General features: G+C 50.8%; 1 protein-coding gene across 2 annotated transcripts in view; it reads left to right on the top strand.

Moving 5' to 3' along the window:
- The first annotated feature begins 4563 nt into the window (after positions 1–4563).
- Positions 4564–23376, top strand: part of RGMA (repulsive guidance molecule BMP co-receptor a) — a 43775-nt gene continuing 24962 nt past the window's right edge. The window contains exons 1-2 of one of the 2 annotated variants that reach the window (XM_014842511.3): positions 5500–5835; positions 21818–21933. In XM_014842511.3, coding sequence (XP_014697997.1) covers positions 5822–5835; positions 21818–21933 — 130 coding nt within the window. In that variant the 5' untranslated portion in view covers positions 5500–5821. Of the gene's footprint in view, positions 5836–21817; positions 21934–23376 lie in introns of both variants that reach the window. The other variant, XM_070495974.1, reaches the window with a different exon arrangement.

The following is a 23376-nucleotide window of genomic DNA, read 5'->3' as shown; positions in this document are numbered from 1 at the left end:
AGAGCACAAGGATGAAGGCAGAAAGACCAGTCTGTGGGGCTGCTACAGTGGTCCAAGGCAAGGCTTGAGGGCTGCTTGGACTAGGGTAGGAGGTGAGATGGAGAGAAATGGGGGCAGTCTGGATTTATTTGGGAGTTGGTACCAATGGTATTTGCTAAGAGATGGATGACTCTAGGATTTTGCCCTCTTTCAGCCTGTTCCCCTCAGTTGCTTCCAGCTCTAATTCCAGTCCTTCCCTACTGAGGTTCAGCTATATCCTCGACAAGATGCACCCAGCTGCTAGCTGTCCACCAAAATCTAAGCTCCTTTGATGCATAGAAACAGAACAACGGCTGCCTGACTACATTAATTTCCCAGCCTCCCTTGCAGCCAGATGTGGACATGTGACTTTCTCCAGTGCACTATTAGAAGAAAGGATGATGCAAGCAGAAACCATCGTTCCTCCACACTCTTTCCCCTTGCCACAGGCTGCAAACCAGGCTTGACAGCAAACCATCTTCAATGATGCAGATTACAATGAGACTTTGGGGGACGGTGGAACGATGAGCTGGAAGGAACCTGAGTCCCTGAAGGACCACCTGGAGCTGAGTCTCCCACCAGCCTAGAAAGCCCACCTGGATTGTTATGCAGGAGAGAAAAAATGGAAACTTATTCTTTAAGTCATAGAATTGTTGGATCTCTTTGATACAGCAGTCCACCTTGCCCTAACTGATATACCACCTCAACACGATCTATATATTTTTAAATACCAGTGGACTCTTTTTGTTAAAAAATAATTGAACCCCTCAAACAGTACCTCCAGACAAGGGTAGATCTTTGGGTCTCTCCACTCCTGTCCATGGCTGAACTTGTCTCCTCTGTGGACTAGATTCAATGCTTGGTGTACCTTTAAAACCCAATTTGGGTTGGAAACCAAAATCAACAAGCCCTCCACGCAGGAGGTATGGGAATTTTATTTTAACATACTATTGTTCATTTATAAAAATATTTGAATTAAGTACCGTATTCCTTGTTCTCAACAAATGCTTAACAATTGAGAAATCAAAATAAAAAAGATCATGCCATCTAATGTTAACTCTGCTAGAAAAGGAATTGATTTTTTTTTTCATCAAATTGGGTGTATTCCAGAGAGGCGAGCTTGGAGGAGTCATGGAATCTGGCTTTCATGTGTTAATGAATCATCTTACTTTCCAAAGGTGTTGGTGAGTTAGTCAGCAAGGGGAAACCCTAGTTGATCAATGAGAATTTATTTATGTCAGCCAGTGAGCTCCTTCCAAAGGGTCCAGACTTGGAGACCAGCTTCCCCACGGTTCACAAGGCTGACGAAGCACTCCGAAGCCCACCAGGAAAATGGTGTGCCAGGAGAGCATGCTCTGCGGACGGACGTTGGTGCCTTTCACCAGAGGTGACAGCCCTGCATTCCTCCTGCACAAGCTTCAGCATTGCTGCAGAAGGCGGAGCACGAGCTCGCTCCCCAGAGTGGCGGGTGTGTTTCTGGCGGCCTGTGGGAAAGAACATGAAAGAGAAACAATGAGTTAATAAGGCCTCGCTTCTTGAGGATGGGCACAGGCACTGGGTTTTTAGCTTAAACACATGTACATACTATCAAATGTGGAAAAGCAGGTGATTTTTCTCAGTATGGTTTTGGGGTTCCCTCCCACGCTGAGACCATGATGCTGGGTCCAATAGCCATCCGCTGGCTCCCCGTCCAAGCTCCTCCTCACGACTTCCCAGCCTCTGTAATGAGTACTCGCCACCTCCCACATTTGGGTACTCCTCCATCTCCCATTCCTGCTAAGCACTTGGAACTCCCATCAGTCCTGGGCTTGCCAGTACTCTCTTAGCACTCCAGTCATGCTCTCGATAACACTGTGTCAAGATTAATAGAATCTTCTAGCTGGTCTTCCACCTCCTATCTCTCCAAACCATCTTCCATTGACCTACCTAAAGCACAGCTTCACTTACATCGTTCCTCTGCTCCATAACCTTCAATGGCTCCCTATTGCTCATTCTGCAACCAAGATTCTCCACCATAAGGCCCTAACCTCCCTTCTCCTTCACGTCTCTTCTCCAGTACACCCAGTCCAACTAGGCTTAATCACTCCTTATTGAACTTGTGCACTTTTTGCCATTTCCAGGCCTTTATTCGTGTGATTCCTTGACCTGGAATACTGTTCCTCCTTCCCCATCATCCACACATTGAAACCAAATGTGTCTATCAGACACCTTCTCAAGTGACAACTCTCCCATAAAGACTTTCCCAGTTTGATGGCATTGTATTTGCGCTGTCCTTCTGTCCCTTGTTCCCCTCTAACTTGCAGTGTCAACCCCGAAGTATCTATCGGAGCTTCGGAGCAGCAGCCTGGTTGGAAGGGAAGGCCAGAGAATGGCCTTCAAGCTGCCTTTGCACGAGCACCGTGTTTCACTATGATTGTATGAGGGGAGGGGCTGATGAGCTGGAAAATGGAGCTGCTGAGGTCCCTTCCCCCTACACCAGCCACTGAGCCCTATTTGCTCTCTTTTCTTTCCCCCACTGAACTGCGAGCGTCTTAAGGGTAGAGGCTGTGTTCCTCGAGTCAACGCCTGCTGCAGGGCTGCGCGATGCCAGCTGTGGAGTAAGTGCTTGACACGAAATGCGCTGAGTTTATTAGAGTAGGCAGTGCCTCTGGGAGGCATCCAGCCCACACAGCCTCTTCCCATCCGTGCAGAACAAGTCACTGCCCAGCACACGTTCCCACCTGTGTCTCGCCGAAGCCAAGGGTGAGATAGGCTCCTATGGGAACACCTGACCTGCTTCTCCTTTAGGCTGTCCTTTTACTTTTGAACCCAAGATCCCCAGAAAAACGTAATGGGGTGGCACCCAAGCCAAAGGGACAGCTTCTCATCTGGACCTGATGGAAGAGTCATGCAGTTCATTTCACATTGTTTTGTCAGCTGGGAAGAAACCCTTCATCGATTTCAGCAGGAATATACTTTCTGAGGGTGCCACCCCTCCGGCCAACAGGAGCCACCCCTCATCCGAAACAGACAGAGACAGCAAATTGCTCCACAACTCTGTACCCTGGTTTCCGTGCTGCCTGGGATGCCTCCTTCCACCAGCCGGAGCCCCGTGAGCCCCACCAACACAGCGCCCTCTCCCCATAAACTGAAAGCCTTGGCAAGGGACATGGAGGGGGACCCGGCAACGGCACGTAGCCCTCACAAAAAAGAGAAAAGGAAAGAGCGGCCAAGGAGGTGGAAACCCCAGCTCTTCTGTTTTCCTCTATAAATTCGAGGCCAGGTTTTACCTCTCCCTCAGCAACTCCACCTCGGACGAGAAACTACTACAGATACTAGCCTTGTGCTGCATTAGGCATTCACGCCCCCACCCCTTGTCACTTAATGGCCTTAGTTTGTTTTGTTTTTAACTCTTGAACCCAGGCTAGCTTATTTCCTATTCATATTTTTAAGGAATTCAGGCCGTCTGCAGCAAAGACAGACAAGCATACCCCGGAACTTCACATTAGGGATGTTTCTGGATTGTTGGTTGAAAGCATGTATATTTGTTAATTTGCACCCTAAACACACCCCACGGCCTCATTTAACTCTGAGCGCTCATGTGTGTATTGCAACTGCCTGTGCATGGTTCCAACTTAATCAAGTACTTAATGAGTAGCATTAATATTCCTTGTCTTCTCCACGGGAGACCACGCTCATCAAGGTGAATAGCGCCTGGCTGCCTCCACAGCCTGCCGTTGAGCTAAGAATTGTCTGTCCTCATCTACACAGTGGACTGTTTGTCCCCCAAGATGGGAAAACCCTGCTGGGCACTTTCCAAAGGCTTCATTTTAGAATGAGATGTTTCCACTTAGAGATCTTTTGAAAATGCCAGGCAATTTGGAAGAGCAGTGGGAAACGTATTATCTGGGTGATCGTCTTTCAGAGATGCTCCTAGCGTGCCTGTTACGTGCCAGATGCTGCGTCAAGTGCTGGGGATGCGATGATGACCCAGGCCCTAGTTCCTGCCTTGGTGGCGCTTACCGGCTGATGCGAGAGGCCCACACTTATGGAAGGGTAACCCTAATTGGTGCATAATGGCAATGTGAGGTCAGCATTAGGAAGGAAAAGCTGGGGTGCTGGGGAGCCATTCCCTAAGATGTTGGAGCTGAGCTGAAAGACGAATAAGGACAGAAATCAGTTATTCATGGAATATTCCAGCTGGAACACACACACACACATACACACACCATCTAGTATAACTCCTCTATTTATAGATGGGGAAACTGAGGCCCAGCAGAGCTAAACGTCTTGCCCAAGGTCAGAGCTAATATAGAAACCAGCATCTCCATACCCACACCCTTCCCGCTCACTCACATGGATTTTATTTATATCCCAGCTATAGATTCTCTCAATACACTTGGCCAAGAAAATGCCGAATATTGAGTTAAAACCACATCCCTCAAGACCACAAACATAAATAACGATCGTGTTTTAATGTGGATGCTACCTTTTCATTTCGCAAATCCGTAGAGTTCTCATCATATCAAAATGCAAGACAGTTTGTTTTCCGTAAGAACAGGAAGGTCGTCACCCTGTCTAAAACGCACCGGTCAGTCTCTCTAACCGTGCAATGCTAATGTGGGCGTGAGCTGTGTGCTTAGGCTGACTTCAGCCCCCAGCGGGGGTTTCAGATTTGCACACGGCGATTGGGTGGCTCTCTGCTGTTCCCTGTAAGAGTCTTTCCCTGGACTCCGGGAGCCTCGGGGGATCTACCGCTGCCGGAGCGGCCGTGTTCTCGCCAGTGTGTACATGCGCTGCATGGTGAAACATTCTTTTGAAAAGCCCGTGAGAATCCACTTGCAGTCCGCCCTTGTGCACCTAAGAGCGCAGAGCAGGGGCTGGAAAGCAGCGCAGCAGACTCGAGGTTACCCCCGGGGAGCGGCTGCAACGGGGAGGGGACGTGGTACCGTCTCCTTTTCACTCTAGAGATGCCTGAGTTGCGTAAAATCGTACGCAAGACCGTATTGGTGTATTACAGACTGAACACATATGGATGACTTTTTAAAAAGAAGATTCTTAAACAAAAATAACACGTCAATAGAACAAAGGTGCCTCTCCGCAGAAAGCAGCGGCGTTTCTCCTGGATGTGAACGTCCATTCCAGGAACCTCAGGGTATCTCCCCCTTGACCGTCGTGGACTATCTCCGGCATCTCAGGCAGAGATTAGGAAAGTTGTAGGCGCCTCGAGGGTCGCCGCACTTGCCGCCCGCGCCCGTGTAACCCGCGCGTTTGGGGAAGTCTTGACTTGCCAGCGTGCGCGCTCCCCAGCCCCCAAACTGGTGCTGATGCGGGAGGGTGCGGTCGCGGCGGGGCGGGGCCAGCCGAGCCCGCACCCCCACCGTCTCCCCCGCCCCCTCCCGCCAGCCCCGCCCGCGCTCGCCCCCCGCCCGCGCCCCGGGCGCTCGGCCCGCCCCCTCCCCTCGGCGCTCAAAGGAACCTCGAGACGCCGCGCTCGGCGGTGGCGGGCGGGGGCCGGGCGAGGGAGGGGTGGCCCGAGCCGCCCGACTCTGCAGTTGTCTCCCGAGCGCGGGCTGCGCCGCCCGAGCCGCTGGGTGGAGAGGCACCAGCCGTTCGCTCCCGGGCCGGCTCCTCCAGGCGCTCGCAGGCATGCAGCCCGGGAGCAGGCGGCGTGCCCCGGGCCGCTGCTGAGCCGGCCGGGGCGGCGGGGACGCGCACTAGTTGAGCCCCTCCCTCCTCACCCCGGGGCCGACCGGAGGCGCCCCGGCACCCCCTCTTCGCCCGCAGCTCCGCCAGCGCCACCCTCCGCGGGCCGCAGGGGCTCATGCAGCCGCCAAGGTAAGCGCGGGCCGGGCGCGGGGCGGACCCAGCTCTGACATCCCCAAGCGCCGCCGACACTTGCCGGGGCCCCGGCCCTGCTTTGGTGCTCCCCAGCGCCGCGTCTCATCCTGCTCCCGTCTTGCGCAGATTTGGAGCTTTGCTGCGCCTCGATGGCTTTCGCTCTTGGCAGCAGTAAAGTTTTTGTGGTTTGGTATTTGCTCTTTTTTCCTCAAATGCTCTCCCCCGGCAGCCGGCAGCGCGCGTGGTTGGGCAGATCCAGCGAACGGCTCTTCCACTGTGTGCGGGCTGGGAGCTCCCTTCTTCCGGCGAGGCCACCTCCTCCTGGGGCGGCCGCGCTGCCCGGCCCCTGGAGCCTGGGACAGTCTGGGACGGAGCCGGCCACCGGGCTGTTCTGCCATGAACCCCCATTGGCCCGACTCGCCCGGGACGCCTCCTCCTGCTCCGCGCCTGGCTGCCTAGGCCTGCCCGGGGGGGCGTCGGCGCTGCGCTCCGTCTGGGCTCGGGTCGGGGCAGTCCTTCGCCTGGGAGCGCCACTGCGCGGGAAGGTGCGGGGCTTGGGATGAGTGCTAAGGGATAGGACTCCCGAGAGCCTCGGTGTTCCTGAGTGGACGAGTCCGCACCCCGCTCGCGCCGTGGCTCATCCCAGGGAACAAGCTGGGGCAAGGGGACAGGTGTATTTAGGAGGAGGGCCGATGCGGGGCACGCAAGGATGCGGTTCTTGGTTGCATCCTGTTAATGTAAGTAATTACACTGGTTTGCCCGGAGGTAAAGTCAGTTCCCCCAAGTTGCGATTTTAATGGGAGCCTGCGAGCTGCTATGCTATGCTGTGGTTTCAGAAGGCGTTGGACTGTATTTATTTTATAAATCGGGAGTCTTGCGGGCGGATTAGGGGAAACCGCGCCATCTAGCGGAAATGGCGAGCTGCGTGTTCCCTTTAGGCAGCGAAGTTGGGTGTTCTCAAAGTAGGAGACTCCCTCGCGAGGTGGTGAGGAGGGAACTAGCCCTGGCGTCCTTGGGAAGAGTAGCTCTCGGTGAATCTACAGTCCCCGGGAGTGGATCGGGGGCGCCCCACGACCCGAGCTCAGCATGCCGAACTCAAGGGACAGAATTGCAGGTCGTACTGAGTGGCCGGCTCTCACCTCAAGGAGATCTGCCAGCATCTCCACCAGGCTTTAGGATCCTCCAGCAAAAACATAACATATAATGTCACCTGCTGGTAAGAGGATGCCCCTTCCTCAGGCGTCTATCGCAGAAATCTGAAAAACGTACTCACAGACATTGCTCGTCTCCCGTGCAGCCCAGACAAGTGACTTTGCAGGCAAATCTTGAGCCGCGCGACCCTCAGAAAAGAGGTTGGCTGTGCTCTGAAGGGCAGCTGAAGGAGAATTGGGAAAGGGTCTGTGCCACTCTGTACAGGAACGGTGTAGTGTACCAAAAATAGCAGTTTTGCACATACAAAGAAGAGGTTTCCTGCTGTTCCACTACCACAGCAGGTGACAAGCCAGCCCCCTTTATAAGGGTCGTGATCTCCAGTTAACAACTGGGGCTGACTTTGCTGGATGGTATACAGACGGACAAAGGCTCTGGGTGGGGCACCCACACATCCAGGCGGGCTCCACATTCTCTGTGGCTGGTTTTTGCTGCCACCTTCCAGGCCAGATGATATTAGCAATGAGCTGGGTTCTCCCTCATCTGAAGGGTACGTGGGTTCCTTGTAGAGCAGCGTGGTGTTCTGCTTGTGGTGCAGACTCTTGCCCCTTGAGACCCTCTGAGCTGTGGTGGTGGTGAGGGAGGTCCCAGCCTCCTTGTTTCAATAGGCTTGCTCCCATCATGTCCGTCCCAGGTGACAGACAGGTGCTTATACTCCAAACAGGCATGTGGAATGGTGGGTGGCCTATCTCCCCACCCCTGTGCTGTCTCAAAGTCACTCTTCGTTTGCAGGTGTTTATTTAATAATCAGATTTGTGGCAAAAAAGATCTGGCAGTAACCTGGCATCTTATTCAAGGAGAGCTTCTCTGACTTTTGCTAAGAAGCCTCTATCTGCTTTCTCTCCTTACGAGCCTTTCCAAGGCATGACTTGCATCTCCCCAGTGTGTATAATAATACAGAAAGGAGGCATGAGAAGCTCCTATTTAACATGCCCCTTGACTCGGCTCTCCAGCTGCCTCGTGTGGGGCCAAATAGAAGAATTCTTAGATGAGGAGATGCAAAATAAAATGAATAGGTACTGAGCATCCCTAACATTGGGACAGGCAGTTTTCCAAGCCCCTCTCACAGTGATGTTCGCTGGCTCCTGGAAGCAGGCAGGAACAGGTGTTTTCATTTCCCTTTCTCAGAAGAAACTGATGCCCAGAGAAGTGAAGGGGCATAGCCAGGGTTCTGTGGGTTTAAGGTGCTTTTTTCCCTACAACCTTGCTACCAAATGAATTAAACTCAAGGACTTCCTTTTACCAAGTATGGTCCCAAAATCTCGTCATGCTTTAGCATGTATGATCACCAGTCTCTCGAGGTCTGCCATCCAGGGAAAGAGACGGGATATACCCACGTGAAACGGAGCATAAACAGAAACTGTTGGAAACCAGTGACAGACTCATTGGAATCTGTTCTGTGAAATGCAAAGACACTACTCCTTACAGATCATTGTTCTAGAACTTGACTTATAATATCCCAAAGGTAAATTTAAGTAACTTTTAAGTGTCTGCAGCGTTCCTGTGGCGCTTTAGTTCTGAGAATGGCTTTGCTTTTCAAACAGCATTCATTGTTTATTCATTCAACAAACTTAACTCAGCATAAATTTAACCTGAAGAAGAGAGGCTTCAGACTTTCCCAGGTGTCTGGTATACAGCCCTCTTCAAACGACAGGCTCCTCTTTTTCTTATTTTGACTGAACAACAGCTCAATTTCACCCTCCCTTTCCTTAACGACAGAGCTATGCAATGAACAGCGCAGTGGAAAAAATTAAGAAGTGCCTCAGCCAATTGCACGTACAGAGTCAGGCAGAAGTCAGTTTCCTTGGTGATAAATGAACATCTTTTAAAAAGATGCCCAGTTTCTTAGCCAGGTCTGACCTAAGAGTAGAACGTGCTGTATCATATTAGAGCCTAGGGGTCAGGAGGCGAGAATGCCTACTGAGATGTGAAACTTTACAATTCTAAGGACAAGAGGAAAAAGAAATTTGGAAATTTGGGCAGAAATTGGAAAAACAAATGCAAACATCTTTTATAGCCCCCTTTAAAAAGTGAAAAGCACTGCTACTCGACAAGTATAAAAATGCACTATGTACCTACTCAACTTATAAAATTATTATATCTATTGTATCTATTATATATGTTGCTAGAGTAAAGAATTAACGTGTAGCAAAAACTTTATAGGGAGAGTAATTACAAAGTTGCTGGTTGAGTTTACTTCTCGTTTTTTCAATTGTTTGTTTAAAGCAACACTGAGAGATGGAGAGCTTTCAGGAATCAAGATACTGGGTTGGCCAGAGCCTGAAAATCTGGCAAAAACTTGAAAACAAAAGATTCTGTCATCTATCTGGTAAAACAAGGCCGCTGCCTGTAGATTCTAGTAAAAATGCCCTAAACCTTGTTGATTTCTTTCTCACTAGGGCATTGTTTAGGACTTACCATCCTAGCTTCTCCTTATGTCTCATTGTTTCATCTTCCGGGACTCCCAGATCTCAACATCTTTGCCCCTGGCTGAGAGCAACAATTTGTCCTCTTCCCTGATAATACTTTCCTCCTGCCCTTGTGAACAGAGGTTTTCTGTGTAAATCCTCAGTAATAGTGTCAGTACTGTTACTTTACTCTTAGCACACTTTTCTTCTTGAATGTGGATGCAAACTTTTTTTCCTCCTCCTTAGGAGTTTTGAGGAATTTTCTCCTTGACCTCTTTAAGCAAGATTAGGGAGAAACAGACAAACACGCAGAGATTCACCCCTGATGACCTCCGAAACTTCTGTTGTGGTATTAGCATTGTCAGCACAGTGCAGACACTCTACTTTGGAATTCACTCTCCTGTTCGTCTTTTGTACATTTCCCAGTTGATCTGTACCATGCCATGTCTCTTCCCTCCAGATTATCTATTAAAAACCATGATATTTAGTTGTTCAAGGCACTTTCACAAAGTTTTATCCTCTCTATCAAAGTCTAATGAGACTAGAAGACCTTGCTGGTTACCCCTTGCAAGGATGCCCTTTCACCTGTTCAAATGAAGGCTTGCAAAGAGGCCTTGCTCAGAAAACCTCAGGTGGGCAAAGGCGGGGCCATCTCGCTGTCTTAGCAATTTGCTGCCAGAGTGCATTTTCAGCTCCTGGCACTGGCGTCCTGAAGAATAGACTGCTCTTACAAGAACATGTCCACTGGGCTGTGAGAGTTTAGCTAAGCTTCTCCATGGTATGCCTGTCTCTGCATCCTTTTGTTTGGCCAAGCAGACCTCAGGGGCCTTCAGCGGACCCTAGCCCCTTGTGCAAGCGCATGCCCTGGATAACAGCCTGCAGAATCACAAGCAAATGTAAGTTGCTAGTATGAACCCCCAACAGCCTTTGTGATCAGCAGTGTCCCCTGCCTCTCGGGACCTGCCCAAGATCCCTGTGGGGCTCACCAAAATCCCCCTCTTTGGTTTAAAGTGGCCAGTCCAGCCTTAGATTGGGAACCCCAAAGCACTCTACCCCTGAATCCTAATAAAATGCATGTGCCCCAGGTCCTGGTTCTCTCTCTTGTCTCTGCCCTCTGACCTCCCCAGGAGGCCCCTCAAGGCATGCTGGATACTTCCTCCAGGACCTGTGAATAATAAACTTCTCTATTTCAGTTTCTCCTGTGGTCTGTTGTTGAACCATGGCTCACCATCTGGAGCCCTATGCTTCACTTAACAAGTGTTAATTTGACAGATTCATAACAGAAGAACACACAGAAATGCAGATTTCATTCACAGAATACTAAAAAGGACAGAATTTCTTCAAAACAATTGATGCCTTGAAAAGAATGAGAATTAATGTTTGTTTGGAAGTTTTGGCAGATAATATACTCTCATTTACATTTAATTTAATATCCTTTATGGAAAGAGGTAAAGTATAAATAAGAAGTAGATTTTTTAATGCAATTGCATTTTCTCAGATGGGCTTCCATTTATCCAAGAGAGGCAAAGCAAAAAGAAACACAGAGCTTAGAGGCCAAGCTCCCCTGAGACATTAGGAGACTCCTAATAGCACCCCCTCGTGGGTCCAGACTTGCTAATAACCCCTCACTGCTAAGTTTGGCAGGTCATTTGCCCCAGAACAGGAGATTCATGGGAGTTTAATTTATGTTGTTTTACATCAGTCAGTGCAGCTAAAGTAGTTTGGTACTCAGATTTCAGAATACTGAATTTAAAATGCTTCCCTTACTGTCCAGAAGCACGCTTGATTTTGTGTCTTTGGGTGTCTCAAGGTCACATGGTAAGGAAAAACCAGATGCCACCCTCTTCGTGCTGGGAGCGTTTTCCATTGCTTTTATTTTTCTCTGCCGAGAGCATTTTGAGAAGAAAGAGCCTTACACTCCAAGCTGTCTGCTTTCTTCATGAGTAAATGGATGCTATGGGCAGAGTCTGTGGACTTCGGGCCTGGTAGGGAACATATTGCCCACCCTGAGCCTGGGCCAAGAGTCAGTGAGGGCAAGGCAAAGCAAGCCAAGATGGCGCCCAAGCCCTCCCTCTCTGGTTCAATGAGCAATATCTAGGGGCCGAAGTCCATCTGGCTTTGAATTTGAGACATGACCTGAACAGCTTGTGGTCTGAAGGGACTACAGTAAATGATAATATAGGTAGGTTTACCTTAACATCTTCTTGTTGTGTAATAGTTAACTGTCATTCAGAGGCTATTAAGTCTGGGTAAGTACACTATGAAAACTTGACCTAAAAAATACCGTTTAGCATCCAAAAGAAAGAAAAAGAATTCTATATAACTATTTTGACTTTGTAAGATTTTAGTGGGGTGGAGAAGATCGTTCAGGGAAATTTTTCTTTTCTTAACACATTTTTATATGTTTCTGGAAAACTGTGTGTCTGAACATATGCCTACTTCTAAGGCATGACCCGTCATTATACATACGGAGCATATTATTTGACTAACAGAAAATAGTAAACCCCAGGTGAATATAAGAAGCAGCTGTAATTGGTGGGAAGAACACTGAACTTGGCATCACAAGGCCTGAGTTTGAGCTGCTCCCTGCTATTTGTATTCTTGGTGACCTTGGACAAGTCGCTTCATCTCCCAGAGTCTCAGCCACCTCACTTACGAAATGGAGACAGCTGTAGCCATCACGTAGTTGAGATGACTTTCCAGTTATGCGGGAGGCTCTGTCTTATGGTGGTTGCTCAAAAGAACTTGAGCATGGCTGATAATGCGCTTAGAACCCCCCCAGAAGTCAAGGTTATCCCAGAGTCCTTGGAGAATTCTGCACATTTCCCCTCGGTTCCCATACATAGAAAGGCTCCAGCAGAATCAGGCACATAGTAGACATTCTGTTATAATCCAAACAATGGTTTTATCCATGCTATAAAACTAATATTGGCAAGTACGTATCAACACTTACTCATGCCAAGCATCTGTTCTGAGTGGTCTGTTACTGTGTTCACTCATTTAATCCTCACAATGACTCTGAGGGAGCTAAAGTATATCCCCATTGTACAGATGGGATAAGTGAGGTCTAAGAGTCTGGGTTCAGGCTGCTTGTTCTTAGCCAGTGTGCTGTATTGCCTCTCTAATGTTAAAGTGAAGAAATTCCCTGAGCCTCCAGTAAATTTTAAAAGGAAAACCATGGTGGTAGAGAGAATGTCACACAAAGCGATGCATTTGTTCTTCTCTCTGGATTGGCTCTCTTCCCCACCTCCCGTCAACTAGGGATCTTCTTTATTTCAGCTTTGCATTAGCCATTCTAAACAATTTTGAACTTGATGAATAACTTGGTTATCTGTTCCTATTGCTAAATGTCTATGGTATTTGCGCTTGGCACCAAATTGTTCATTAATCCAAGTATTCCAGCCTTCTGCTGGTCGAGAGAGAGACACAGACTCACTGTCAGTTCAAACAGTTGCCATTTGGTGGATAAATGGTTCCAAGCTGGTTCTTCTCCCAAGAACTTACTGGAATGGGGAGAGGTAAACGCTGGGTGGTCTGTTCTCCATTACCGGAACCTGGTGCATCTCGGTATGAGTATCCGAAAGTTGCTTTAAAACAAGAGGTTACTAAATGTTTTTAAGGTGTGGTTTCAGGTACACAGTACTATTGCTGAGGATTATTGCTGAAGAATTTCACGCTGACACTAAAATATAAAAATGTCACTCATCAAATAACATCTCCCACTCGCTCGGCAACATTTTTGCTTGGGGAACCCAGAAATGTTACAGATGAGGCCCCAGCATGGCTCCTTGGACTCAAGTGTCGGCAAGGCCAGTTAATTACAGAGCCAACATCAGTTCACTGGATCCATAGAGACACCAGACTATGGAGCTGGGTGACTTCTCTGGGGAAGCCAGGCCATGATTCTGCAGGTTGCAAAGGTGAGGGTCCATGGATAGGACAGGATGTGCAGGGGCCACCTAGCTGGGGTAGAGCCACCGCAAATCCCAGGTCTCTCTCTTTCCCCGTATCTACTGCAAGGTCTAGAAAATCTCAGTCTCAACACTGTCGATTAAGCAATTCAAAGATGCTATCACTTTCATTCTGGGCTTTGGAGGCAGAGGAATTTGCAAGCTGTAGACCACATAGTAGGTGTGCTCCAGAGTCGCAGACCAGAGGCTCAAGAGGAGAGTGAGGGAGGCTTTCATATCTGAAACTCCAGTTGTACACTAGTTTGTTTCTCAAGTAGGGAGAAGTTGGAGAAGTATCAAAAGAAAAAATGTGGCTGCTCCAAGAGCTTTCTGAGAAACTTAGAGGTCAAGAAGGAGAGGTGAGAGGGGCTGGCTCTGTGGCGCAGCGGTTAAGTTTGCACGTTCCGCTTCGGCAGCCCAGGGTTTGTCAGTTCGGATCCCGGGTGCAGACATGGCATCGCTTGGGAAGCCATGCTGTGGTAGGCGTCCCACATATAAAGTAGAGGAAGATGGGCATGGATGTTAGCTCAGGGCCAGTCTTCCTCAGCAAAAAAGAGGAGGATTGGCAGCAGATGTTAATTCAGGGCTAATCTTCCTAAAAAAATTTAAAAAAAGGAGAGATGAGAAAAGACAGAAGGAGGGGCTTCCAAATACCATGAAAATGTGAACCCAGAAATTAGCGGGTCATCAGAGGGCTCCGAAGCCTGGGCTGAGGCTGGGGGAACACAGAGGGATCATTGCTTCTATTCCAGGCAAGAGGATGAGCACGTAACATAGAGTAGGGTTCCCAGAGGCAGAGGGAGACCAGACATCTCCGTGCCTGGGAACGTGCTGGTGAGCTCCACAGAGGTGGCGTGACAGCCAGGAGTCACCCAGACTTGCCCAAACCCCACTCTGCCACCAAGCCAGCTGGGTGACCTCAGGCAGGTTACTTATCTTCTGCAGTGTAAGTGGGGGTAAATGTGAGTTGTCTGACTTCCAAATGAGAAGGGACAGAATAAGCATCTTGAAACAGAGCTCAGAGTCCAGGAAGAGAAGAGGATGTAGCTGTGTAGAGGCACGTGGCGTCCCTCACATGGGCTATTTTATATGTAAGTCTACCTGTGCATACATCTGTAAATCCCCTGTGCACTCAGTTCTTCTCTGACTGCTTAACTCCTGCCGTGATGGAGGGGTTCATAGGACTATTTAACTGAGAGAGAAAATAAAATAGGAAATACCCACTGGGGAGGGGGCAGTTGGGAAGTTGCTAATAGTTTTTGGTAAAATGATAGCTAGATTGATTGATTTTATATGTGCTTGTATGCACATGGAAATATCTAGAAAGATGCACATGAAGCTGTTGAGTTATTGCCTCCAGAGAGAGTGACCTAATTTCGTTTAACAGGAAATTGATTTTTTTTAACGTGTGCATATATTACTGTTTCACTTCTTTAAAATGAATGTGATGCTAGGTTGAAGGAAACAGAAAGCCCAGAAAATTTATTCTTCCAGCACTTTCTTTTTTAAAAAGATCTCTTTTCTATCTTTCCAGAACAATGGATGTGTCCGTGCCTACCAGCAGGGGTGTGCTTCTTGGGGGAGGGGGCACTCCGTACAGTTGTCACATGCTGAGGTGGTCCGCCACGCCCTGAATGTTCCCAGACTCTGTTCCTGAAAGTGGACTTATGAGCATGAATGCTAAGCCATGGGGCAGTCTGATGTGAATTGTCCAAGAGGTGAAATTTTAATGGAGGGTGTTCTAGACAGTGTAAGGCTGATGTTAATGTAGATATCACCAAATCTGGTACTAGTGACATCATGCTTTGCAGTCAGTGGTCCTTTTTGGGAAAGAAGTTAGCATCATTGACCCCCAGCTCCTAAAGACTCACCAACTTTGTAAAGTCCCGAGTGGATTTGCAGTAATGCTGATGGGGCATAAATGTGGGGCTCCCGACACATCACATAAACACCCCTCTCCAAGTAGTCAGCGCATGCTGCTGAAATGATTTGTCTCCGCATCTCAATGCCCCCTGGGCTGCCTGGAGGGGCCCTGGACTGTCTGATGCTCTTCTGAGAATCCCAGACCCCTGCTCAGAGCCGATTACTTGTTGAATGAGTAAAACAGAAAAACGGTCAATAAAAAGAATCTGCCTTATGTGGGGAAAAAATGTCATTAATCTGATCACACACATCTAAAGACACGTCCAAGAGCAAATAAAATCTGCTACTGTGTTTTAAATCCATATAAAAGAATTCAAAGAGAGAGTAAGCTGCTTCTTCCGTTTCTAAAGAGAGCTATTGGAATGTCAAGAAAAGCGTGTTTCAAAACACCATTACAATATTGGAATAAAATCTGTATGTTTTAATTACTGAACATAAGCGTCTCTCATGGCGAGGGAGGGAGAATATAAGCAAATGAAATAGTGCACACACAGACAGAAAGGAAGCCTCCGACAAAAGCTAAGAAAACGAGACAGGACATAGGAGGGGCACCCTGTAAGACTTTCTGAAATCAGCAGGGAAGGGTCTGAACGCCAGAGTCAGGACAGTGAGACTCACAAATGGTTTGGAAGAAGAGAGGCCGCCTCCTAAATTGTCATGGAAACAGGTCAAGGAAATTCTGTGGCGCTCCATCCCGGACCATCCGGAGGGAAGGGAGCAGTGGTAATTAAAGATGGCAGTGATATCCTGGTGGCCAGAATGTGCGACTGTCCTTCCACACCGGGCCTGCACCCAAGGGCGTGCACGCTGGGTCCCCTGCCCATAGAGGGAGCCCACCTATCCAGGAAAGGTCACTTTGAATAGCCACTTTGGTGGAATGTATACTAAAAAGTAACATCACCAAGCACCTATTAAAGTCCCAAGTAACTGGACAAAGAGGGCAGCACACTTTCTGAAAAGAGAACGTGAAGCCAGACCGATCTGTTAGCCTTATTCGAGGAGCTAGAAACAGGCCTGGAGACGAGGGAGAAACCGAGGGATGGATTATGTTTAGACTCTCGGAATTCTTTCTGACGAAGCTGCACCCAAGGGTCATTTACAGTAGCAAGTTGCTCCAGAGCGAGAGGGTGGGGGGGATTCCCACGGATCGGAATTGTCTTTAGAGACAGGAAACAAAAAATAGGAGAAACGGGTACTTTTCTGGATGAAGAATTATAAACAGTGGGGATCCCCAAGGATCACTGGTACTCCTAGACTTCATTTAAATGTCCATCAATCATCCAAAGGAGGGATGCTCAGATGGTTCCGGGCCTGTGGATGAAATGAAGGCTCTGCAGAGACATGGCAAACAAATGGTGAGTAACTGCAGGACGAGCTTACGAGTTCGCAAGAACGTGCATATTAAGCTTTTGCAGGGGCAAGCCTCGGTTAATGCGTTTAGGAGAACATAATCCAAATTACAAGAAAACGGACTGTGCAGTCTGTTTATAGCCACAAAAAGGGATCTTGGGGGTCTTTGCAAAATGTTTGTTCCTAAAGGCGGTGCAGGACCAAGTACTCAGAAAATGCTCTCAGAAATGGTAACCAAGCCAAAAAGGGATTCTCCCTGGGCCATCGCCAAACCTGGCAGTCTTACGACCTTCTCCAGAAAAATATCTCAGAACTATAGAAAGGTGAGTAATCACCCAGACAGAAGGCTTTGCCGAGAAGCTGTGCCTCTTTGTTCTTTAAAGACTTTAGTGTAGAAATAGGAAGCCAGAAAGGTGATGTGATCAAAGTCTATAAAACCTTGAAGGTTATGGAGAGAGTGAACAAGGTCTGGTTCATCAAATCTGAGACGAGCAGCCCCAGGTAGCCCTTGAAGTTTGAAAGAGGAGTTTGAAAGAGGAGTTGGAGGGATCAATTAAAAAGAAGAATTGGGTCCTGCTCTGAGTTGTAAATTGGAGCAACTGAGATCCTCAAGACATGGTAAAAGTTTTTTCAAAGGTGGGGGGGAGAGGAGGGAATCAGGCTCAAGAAATTTCGCTAGTAAATGAATGATGGATTAAAAGCCATTGACAGCATACCCCTGCACTTCTGAGGTTGGCAAAAATGCTTCTTGGGACCAGTATTGGCTCCTTATTAGTCAGGAGTCTGTGCGTACAAGGGGGAGAATCTCAAATTAAACCAGTTTCAGCAAAATAAGGATCTTTCTTGGCTCTCATGGCTGGAGCAGGTCCTAGTGGAGCTAAGGAGGAGCTACGGGGAGAATCTCATGCTGAAGAGGGGCATGGGAATTTAGCCCTGAGAATCTCCATCAGTCCCCAGAAAGCTCATCCGATAAAATGCAACTTTAGTAAAAACAGTATAACAACTCTGCAAACACACCTTGCACCCACAACACTCATAAACACTCCTCTTATCATCATATTGCTACCCCCAGACCCATCCTGTGTAGGAATCAGAGACCAGAACTGGGGCGTCCCCCATAGCAACAGTCTCAGGAGAGACTCTGACTGGTCAGCTTGCTCATGTGCCACTCACTGCTTTATAGAAAGTGATTATTCAGTTTTCTGTCTTGCCTTGACTTTAAGTCCGGGAGGATAAACTGGTGGACTCAACCTGGGTCTTCTGTGCACCCAGGCTTGATGGAGGGTGATTGAACTCACAAACCTAGCGAGGCCCTACACATGAGTCACCTGGGAGAGCTCATTAAAAATGCTGATGCCCAGGCCCTCCCTCCAGGGATTCAGATTCAGCTGCTCCGGAGGGGGGCCTGGGCATCCATGTTACTGTTAACCCCCCCACGGTGGTCTCCTGAAAGAATAAATCCCTCCCTTTCTCGAGGCCCTGGGTGGGGCTCCCGGGTGCTGGCCCTTCACGGGCTTTCTCAAGCTCCTGCTCTCTCTTCCTGCAGCCTCACCATCCTTGAGCTTTTCCAGCTCCTCGGGCAAGCCACACCTTGGTATGTGGAATACTCAGTGCTCCTTCTACCTGGACTCCTCGCCCTGCTCCCCACTCCCTCGCCCACCATCTTCCCCTGGCACACTCTCCCACCGGAAAAACTTCCTGCCCTGCGCCCCAGGCTGGGCTGGAGGCCCCTGGCGCCTGTGTTCTGTGTCTCCCCCGTTAGTCTGTTATGCTTTATTGAGAGTGATTGTTAAGTTATGTGTCTCGCCTTGATGTTAAGCCCAGGGCAGACTTGAATCATTGGAATGAATGGCACATTCCGTCAGTCATGCGTGGGGTTCGGTGTGCTCCGCTCTGCAGCTTATTAGCCGGGAATGGGGTGAGCACATAAGCTCACTCGGCCTCAGTTATCTGATCTGCAAAATGGGGATGATAAGAGAACCCACTCAGCTTGAAGTGTCTAGAAATGTACAGTACTTAGCCAGCCCCTGCATAAGGTAAGGGCACCTCGAAACATTAGCCATTATTACCATCATTCTCACTAAAAATGAATCCTTCAAGACACCTTGCAACATGGCCGCCTTTTTGGTAACACAGCCTTCTCCGGGCACTTAGTCGTCCACGAGTCACCTCTCCTTGACCCCTCACCTTCCTCTAATATCTGTTTCTCCCAATAGTTCAAAGACAGGGGTTGTCTTCTTTATTTCTTTATCCCCCAGGGCTTAGCAGGCAGCATCCTCGATAGAGATTTATTGACTGATGCCTCGGGCCCTGGATTTGGGAACCCCTGTTCATGCCCTGTGGCAGGGAAAGCTGTGGCCCCACCCACTCCTGACCCCGGGAGGGCTTCAGCCTTATGCATTATGCAGAAGCTGGCCTTTCAGATGCCCCCTACCCCTCCACCACACAACCCTAGCCCCTGAAGGTGAAGAGGGAGAGGTGGGGGTGAGGGTTCCACGGTGGGGCCTCCACAGCCAGGGCTGGGAGAAGGGAGCAAGAGCCAGGCAAGAGAGGTCTCTACCCCGAGGCCAGGCTGCCTCCCAGGGGAGACCAAGTGACGGATCACACTCCACAATGGGAGCCGACTGTCTCAAGTCCACTGCGCTTTGAGTTAAGCAAGTTTCTATGGCGAGTGGAGTGCTAGTTCCAAAACCCAACATTTCAAGAATTTCTTACTCTGGCAAAGAGTTCGGGAGTTGTCAATAAGCTGGTTGTTTTGGCCGGTATAGACAGATTCCTCGAGGTCAACACGACCCCATACTGCTGTATTGGGACTGGATTTGTCTTGAGAGTCCAAACTGTGTAAAGGCCAAATCTGCACTTTTGTGATGTCCAACTTCAGCCTCACATGTTCCTCCTTGTGAGAGAAAAAGCCCTTTGCATCCCTTTCCCAAATTATTTGCTTATGTCATAAGAATTGGATCTCCTTCCAAAATGGCGGTCTATCCCATAGCAGGAAGGCTGGGGAGCTCCCATGGCCTGGTGCCCCTCCCGAATTGTATTCACTTGCCATCTGGGGCTGACGATATTATCAGCCTGCCCCTTAGAGATGAAGAAACTGAGGCATAGAGGCTTAAAGTCCTGCTGCCAACGATCCACTCTTGGGCAAGGACAGTGCTGGAAGGGCCCGCACTCGGGCCGTCTGAAGCCTGCCCGGCCTCTGCTGGGTCCTGGGCCATGTTCTCCGACCTGAAGATGCTGCTGCAATGGTGTTGGATGATTTACTGCTGGGGCTGTTGGGAATGCTAATGGACCCCTTCTCTCTCATTAGCCAGAAGCTTTAGGACTAACTTGTGCAAGGCAGAGTCCAGCACATGGTGTTCATTGGTGGACCTCAGAGGTGCATCTGTGCCTTCTGGCTGTGTGCCTGCCTCAGTGTGCCAGGAACGTCGTGTGATTCCGTAGAATAAAGTGTTGGGTCTGGCCCAAGGAGGGGCCGAGCTTGAGGAGAACAGCATTCGAGACCTGGATGTTGAGGTGGTGGCTTTCACTGGACAAATCTGTCACACTTTGCAAACCGGGGCTTCAAATTCCCGTTTGAGGGGAATGATAATTAGAGCATGCTGGACTGAGGCCTAAATATTTGAGGAAAATACGGTGGCACCCCAACTGTGAAGGCGAGCAGTGCCACCGTGGCCTTTTGCCCTAAGGAAACAACAGCTTCCCTTTGCCCCGGGGCACAGCTGGCTGGGGCATCTTTCCCCCTTTGACTGATCTGTGGAAGTCAGAATCACAAGCATCAGTACTTTGGGCTGTCTTCACAGACAGGGAGCTTTCTTCCTCTTGCCCAAAGCCTGCTGCTCTGGAGCTGCACTCCCCTCCTGGCACGCAGAGCCTTAACCCAGACGCGGCCCGCAGCCTGTGTGGCCTTCAGCGAGTGAGGACTGTGATAGCACTTAAGAGAAACATCTCAATTGGATCAAAACTCAGAATTTTTTTCCAAAGCACCAGATGAGTAGGCTTGGAAGTGAGGTGAGGGGGGCCCAGGGAGGAATTAATTTGACTAAAGACACTTGCTCTGGCCTACTTGTGTTCCATCCAAAAGATGCTTCTCCGGGGAAGTTGCCAGTCTCTTAAATACCCCAACAGCGGCAGAAGAGCTGCGGGGCCCAGGGAACCTTGGGGAGGAGACCTTTTTCTCCTGGAAAAATAAGCGACCAACTTAAGGGAAGTCACCAACCTAATGTCCTCCCAAAAGCAGCCTTGGTGGCCTCGGGGCTGCCGGGCTCTGCGCACCGCGGGGACCACTGTACCCGCACCTCCCCCGAGGTGGCAGCTGTCCTCCAGCCACCTCCGTCAGGCTCGAAGGCCCCCAACTCAGAAGCGCAGCCAGGGCAAGTCCTCGGGAAGCGGCGAGGTGCTTGGAGGGGATGCTGGAGGCGGCCGAGGCCAGGCAGGGTGGGTGGCCCCGGGGCGACGGCGGGCGGGAGCCTCGAGGTGCGTTAGTAGCTGAGAGCCAGCGGGTCATCCCGGCCAAGCCCGGCCAACTCAGAAGCGGATTTTTCAGCCTCCTGCACTGGGGACACATCTGAGTGAGAGAAATGAGCCAGGGGGTGTCGGTGGCGGCTTCAGGACGGCAGTCTAGTTGGAAAGGGGACCTGGGGTTTGTCTCGAAGCGCAGTTTCTACTTGGGTTGGATATTTATGGGGAAGATTGCGGGGCCGCGCTGCCGCCCTCGCCCCCTGCAGGGCTAGGCCGTCCGGGGGACTGCGCCTTTTCTGCGCGACAGTCGCGGGGGTCGCGGACCCGGAGCGCGCCCCCCGGCCCCCGGTTCCCCATGTCCCCGCAGCAAAAGCGCGGCAGCCCGGCCGCCTCGATCCCCGCCCAGCTCCTCGTCCCTCCACCCGCCGCGGGCCGCGCTGAAACCCGAGCGCGAGGGGGCGGGTCGCGCGGCGGCGGGGGCGGCGGGGCCGCGCCGACATTGGCGGGGGCCGGAGTGATGGATGGCGAGGGAGGGGCGCGCGGGGAGGGGGGCGCGCCGGGCGCCCGCGGCCGAGGTGGACCGAGCCTCCCGGCTCGCTGCTCCCGCCGGCGGAGCGAGGCTGCCGTTTCTCCGCAGCGTGATTTATTCTTTTCTTTTCTTCTAAACTCTTCTTCCAGGGAGAGGCTAGTGGTAACAGGCCGAGCTGGATGGATGGGTATGGGGAGAGGGGCAGCACGTTCAGCCCTGGGATTCTGGCCGACCCTCGCCTTCCTTCTCTGCAGCTTCCCCGCAGGTAAGGCACTGCCCCTGGCCAGGGCACAGCTGGCCGGGCCGCCGCACCCGCTCCTCGCGCCTCGTCGCAGCACTGGGCCACATGTGTGCGAGCGAGTCGGGGCTGAAGTTCCCGGCTCCCCTCGGGCCCCCGCCTCCCATATCCACGGGTCTTTGTTTCTCGCGCGCCCCGGCGAGGGCGCGATGGATGCCCGGGGGGACCCCCGCCAGGGCTGCAAGGAAAAGGAGCCGCGCGGGGAGGTCACAGGGGCCGGCGGCGCCTCCCTCCTTCCGCGAAGGGGGGGTACCGGGAAGGCGCCCCTTAGGGGCCGGGGAGGAGGGAGAGAAGGGGAGGCTTGGACACGGTGCGGGGGGCACTTTTTCCGGCTTCTCGCCCACCAGTTTGCAAACCTGCCGGGTACCCGGGGGTGGAGCCCCTGAGGTCCCACACCAGTCCCCGCCCGCCCCCTCCTCCGGGACCCGTCCCGCCCCACGCGCGCTCCCACGCGAGGATGCCCACGGACCCGGCTCCACCGAGCCCGTATTCCTGTTTGATAACATTCCGCGTCGCCCCCTGTTTGTTTTTATTGTGTCAGAAAGGGAGAGAATTTCAGAATTAAAGCTGAAAAAGCCCATCTGTTTCCAATGAATCCCCCATAGTTTTTCACAATGTTTTTGGCAGATCGCTGCTTTCAAATTCCTCCGAGCCCGGACCTCTTGTTTTTGTTGGGGGAAGGGAGACCAACTCCACAGAGAAGCGTTTGTTCCTTCCCAAACGCTCCAGTTTCTTTACTTTTTTTTTTCCCCCCTTTCAGGGGGAGGGGGAAGGCACGAAACTTAAATCCCCGGTCTGTTTTCTTTATAATGTTTCATAAAACTTTATGTCATTTTTGCCATATGCTACTCACAGCCTTGGAAACGTCAGTTAAGCCCATTATGCCCATTTTTCTCTTGCTAAAAATACAAATAAACCCAGTGTCACAGACCAAATGGTCCCCGTCGCAAAGCGAGATCTTCCGGCCGGTGTCATTGCGTTGCGGGTTTCCAAGGTGTCTTTTTGCAAAGATGCGAGCTTGTTTCGCTCCGCAGCCGGACTCAGATCCGGTAGCCCCCGTGCACAACCCAGCTTTGCAGGAAAGGACTTGAGTTAGACCGAGGTTGGGTTGTTTCGTTTTGCTGCTCAGCCAACTGGGTTTTACGAACTGGCAGAACTGGGCAGTCTGGCCTCGGTCTGGCTGCAAGCTGGGGCTCCCGGCCGGCGGTATGCAGGCAGCGGTAAGGGGCGAGGCCTCAATTTATCTTCTCGCCCCTCCCCTGCTCTGGGACCCCTGGCGCGCTCCGTCTCACTCAGCAGCTGTGCGCCCCAAGGGCGTCCGGGAGATCCGGAACCTGCTCCCAGCCCTGCATTCCGTGGGGGAGGCCCCGGGCAAGGGCAAGATGGGGGGGCGCGGTGAGTGCCCCACGG

Source organism: Equus asinus, chromosome 2 (assembly GCF_041296235.1).
Source record: "Equus asinus isolate D_3611 breed Donkey chromosome 2, EquAss-T2T_v2, whole genome shotgun sequence".
Lineage (NCBI taxonomy): Eukaryota > Metazoa > Chordata > Mammalia > Perissodactyla > Equidae > Equus > Equus asinus.
This window is presented reverse-complemented; position numbering and strand designations above follow the sequence as displayed.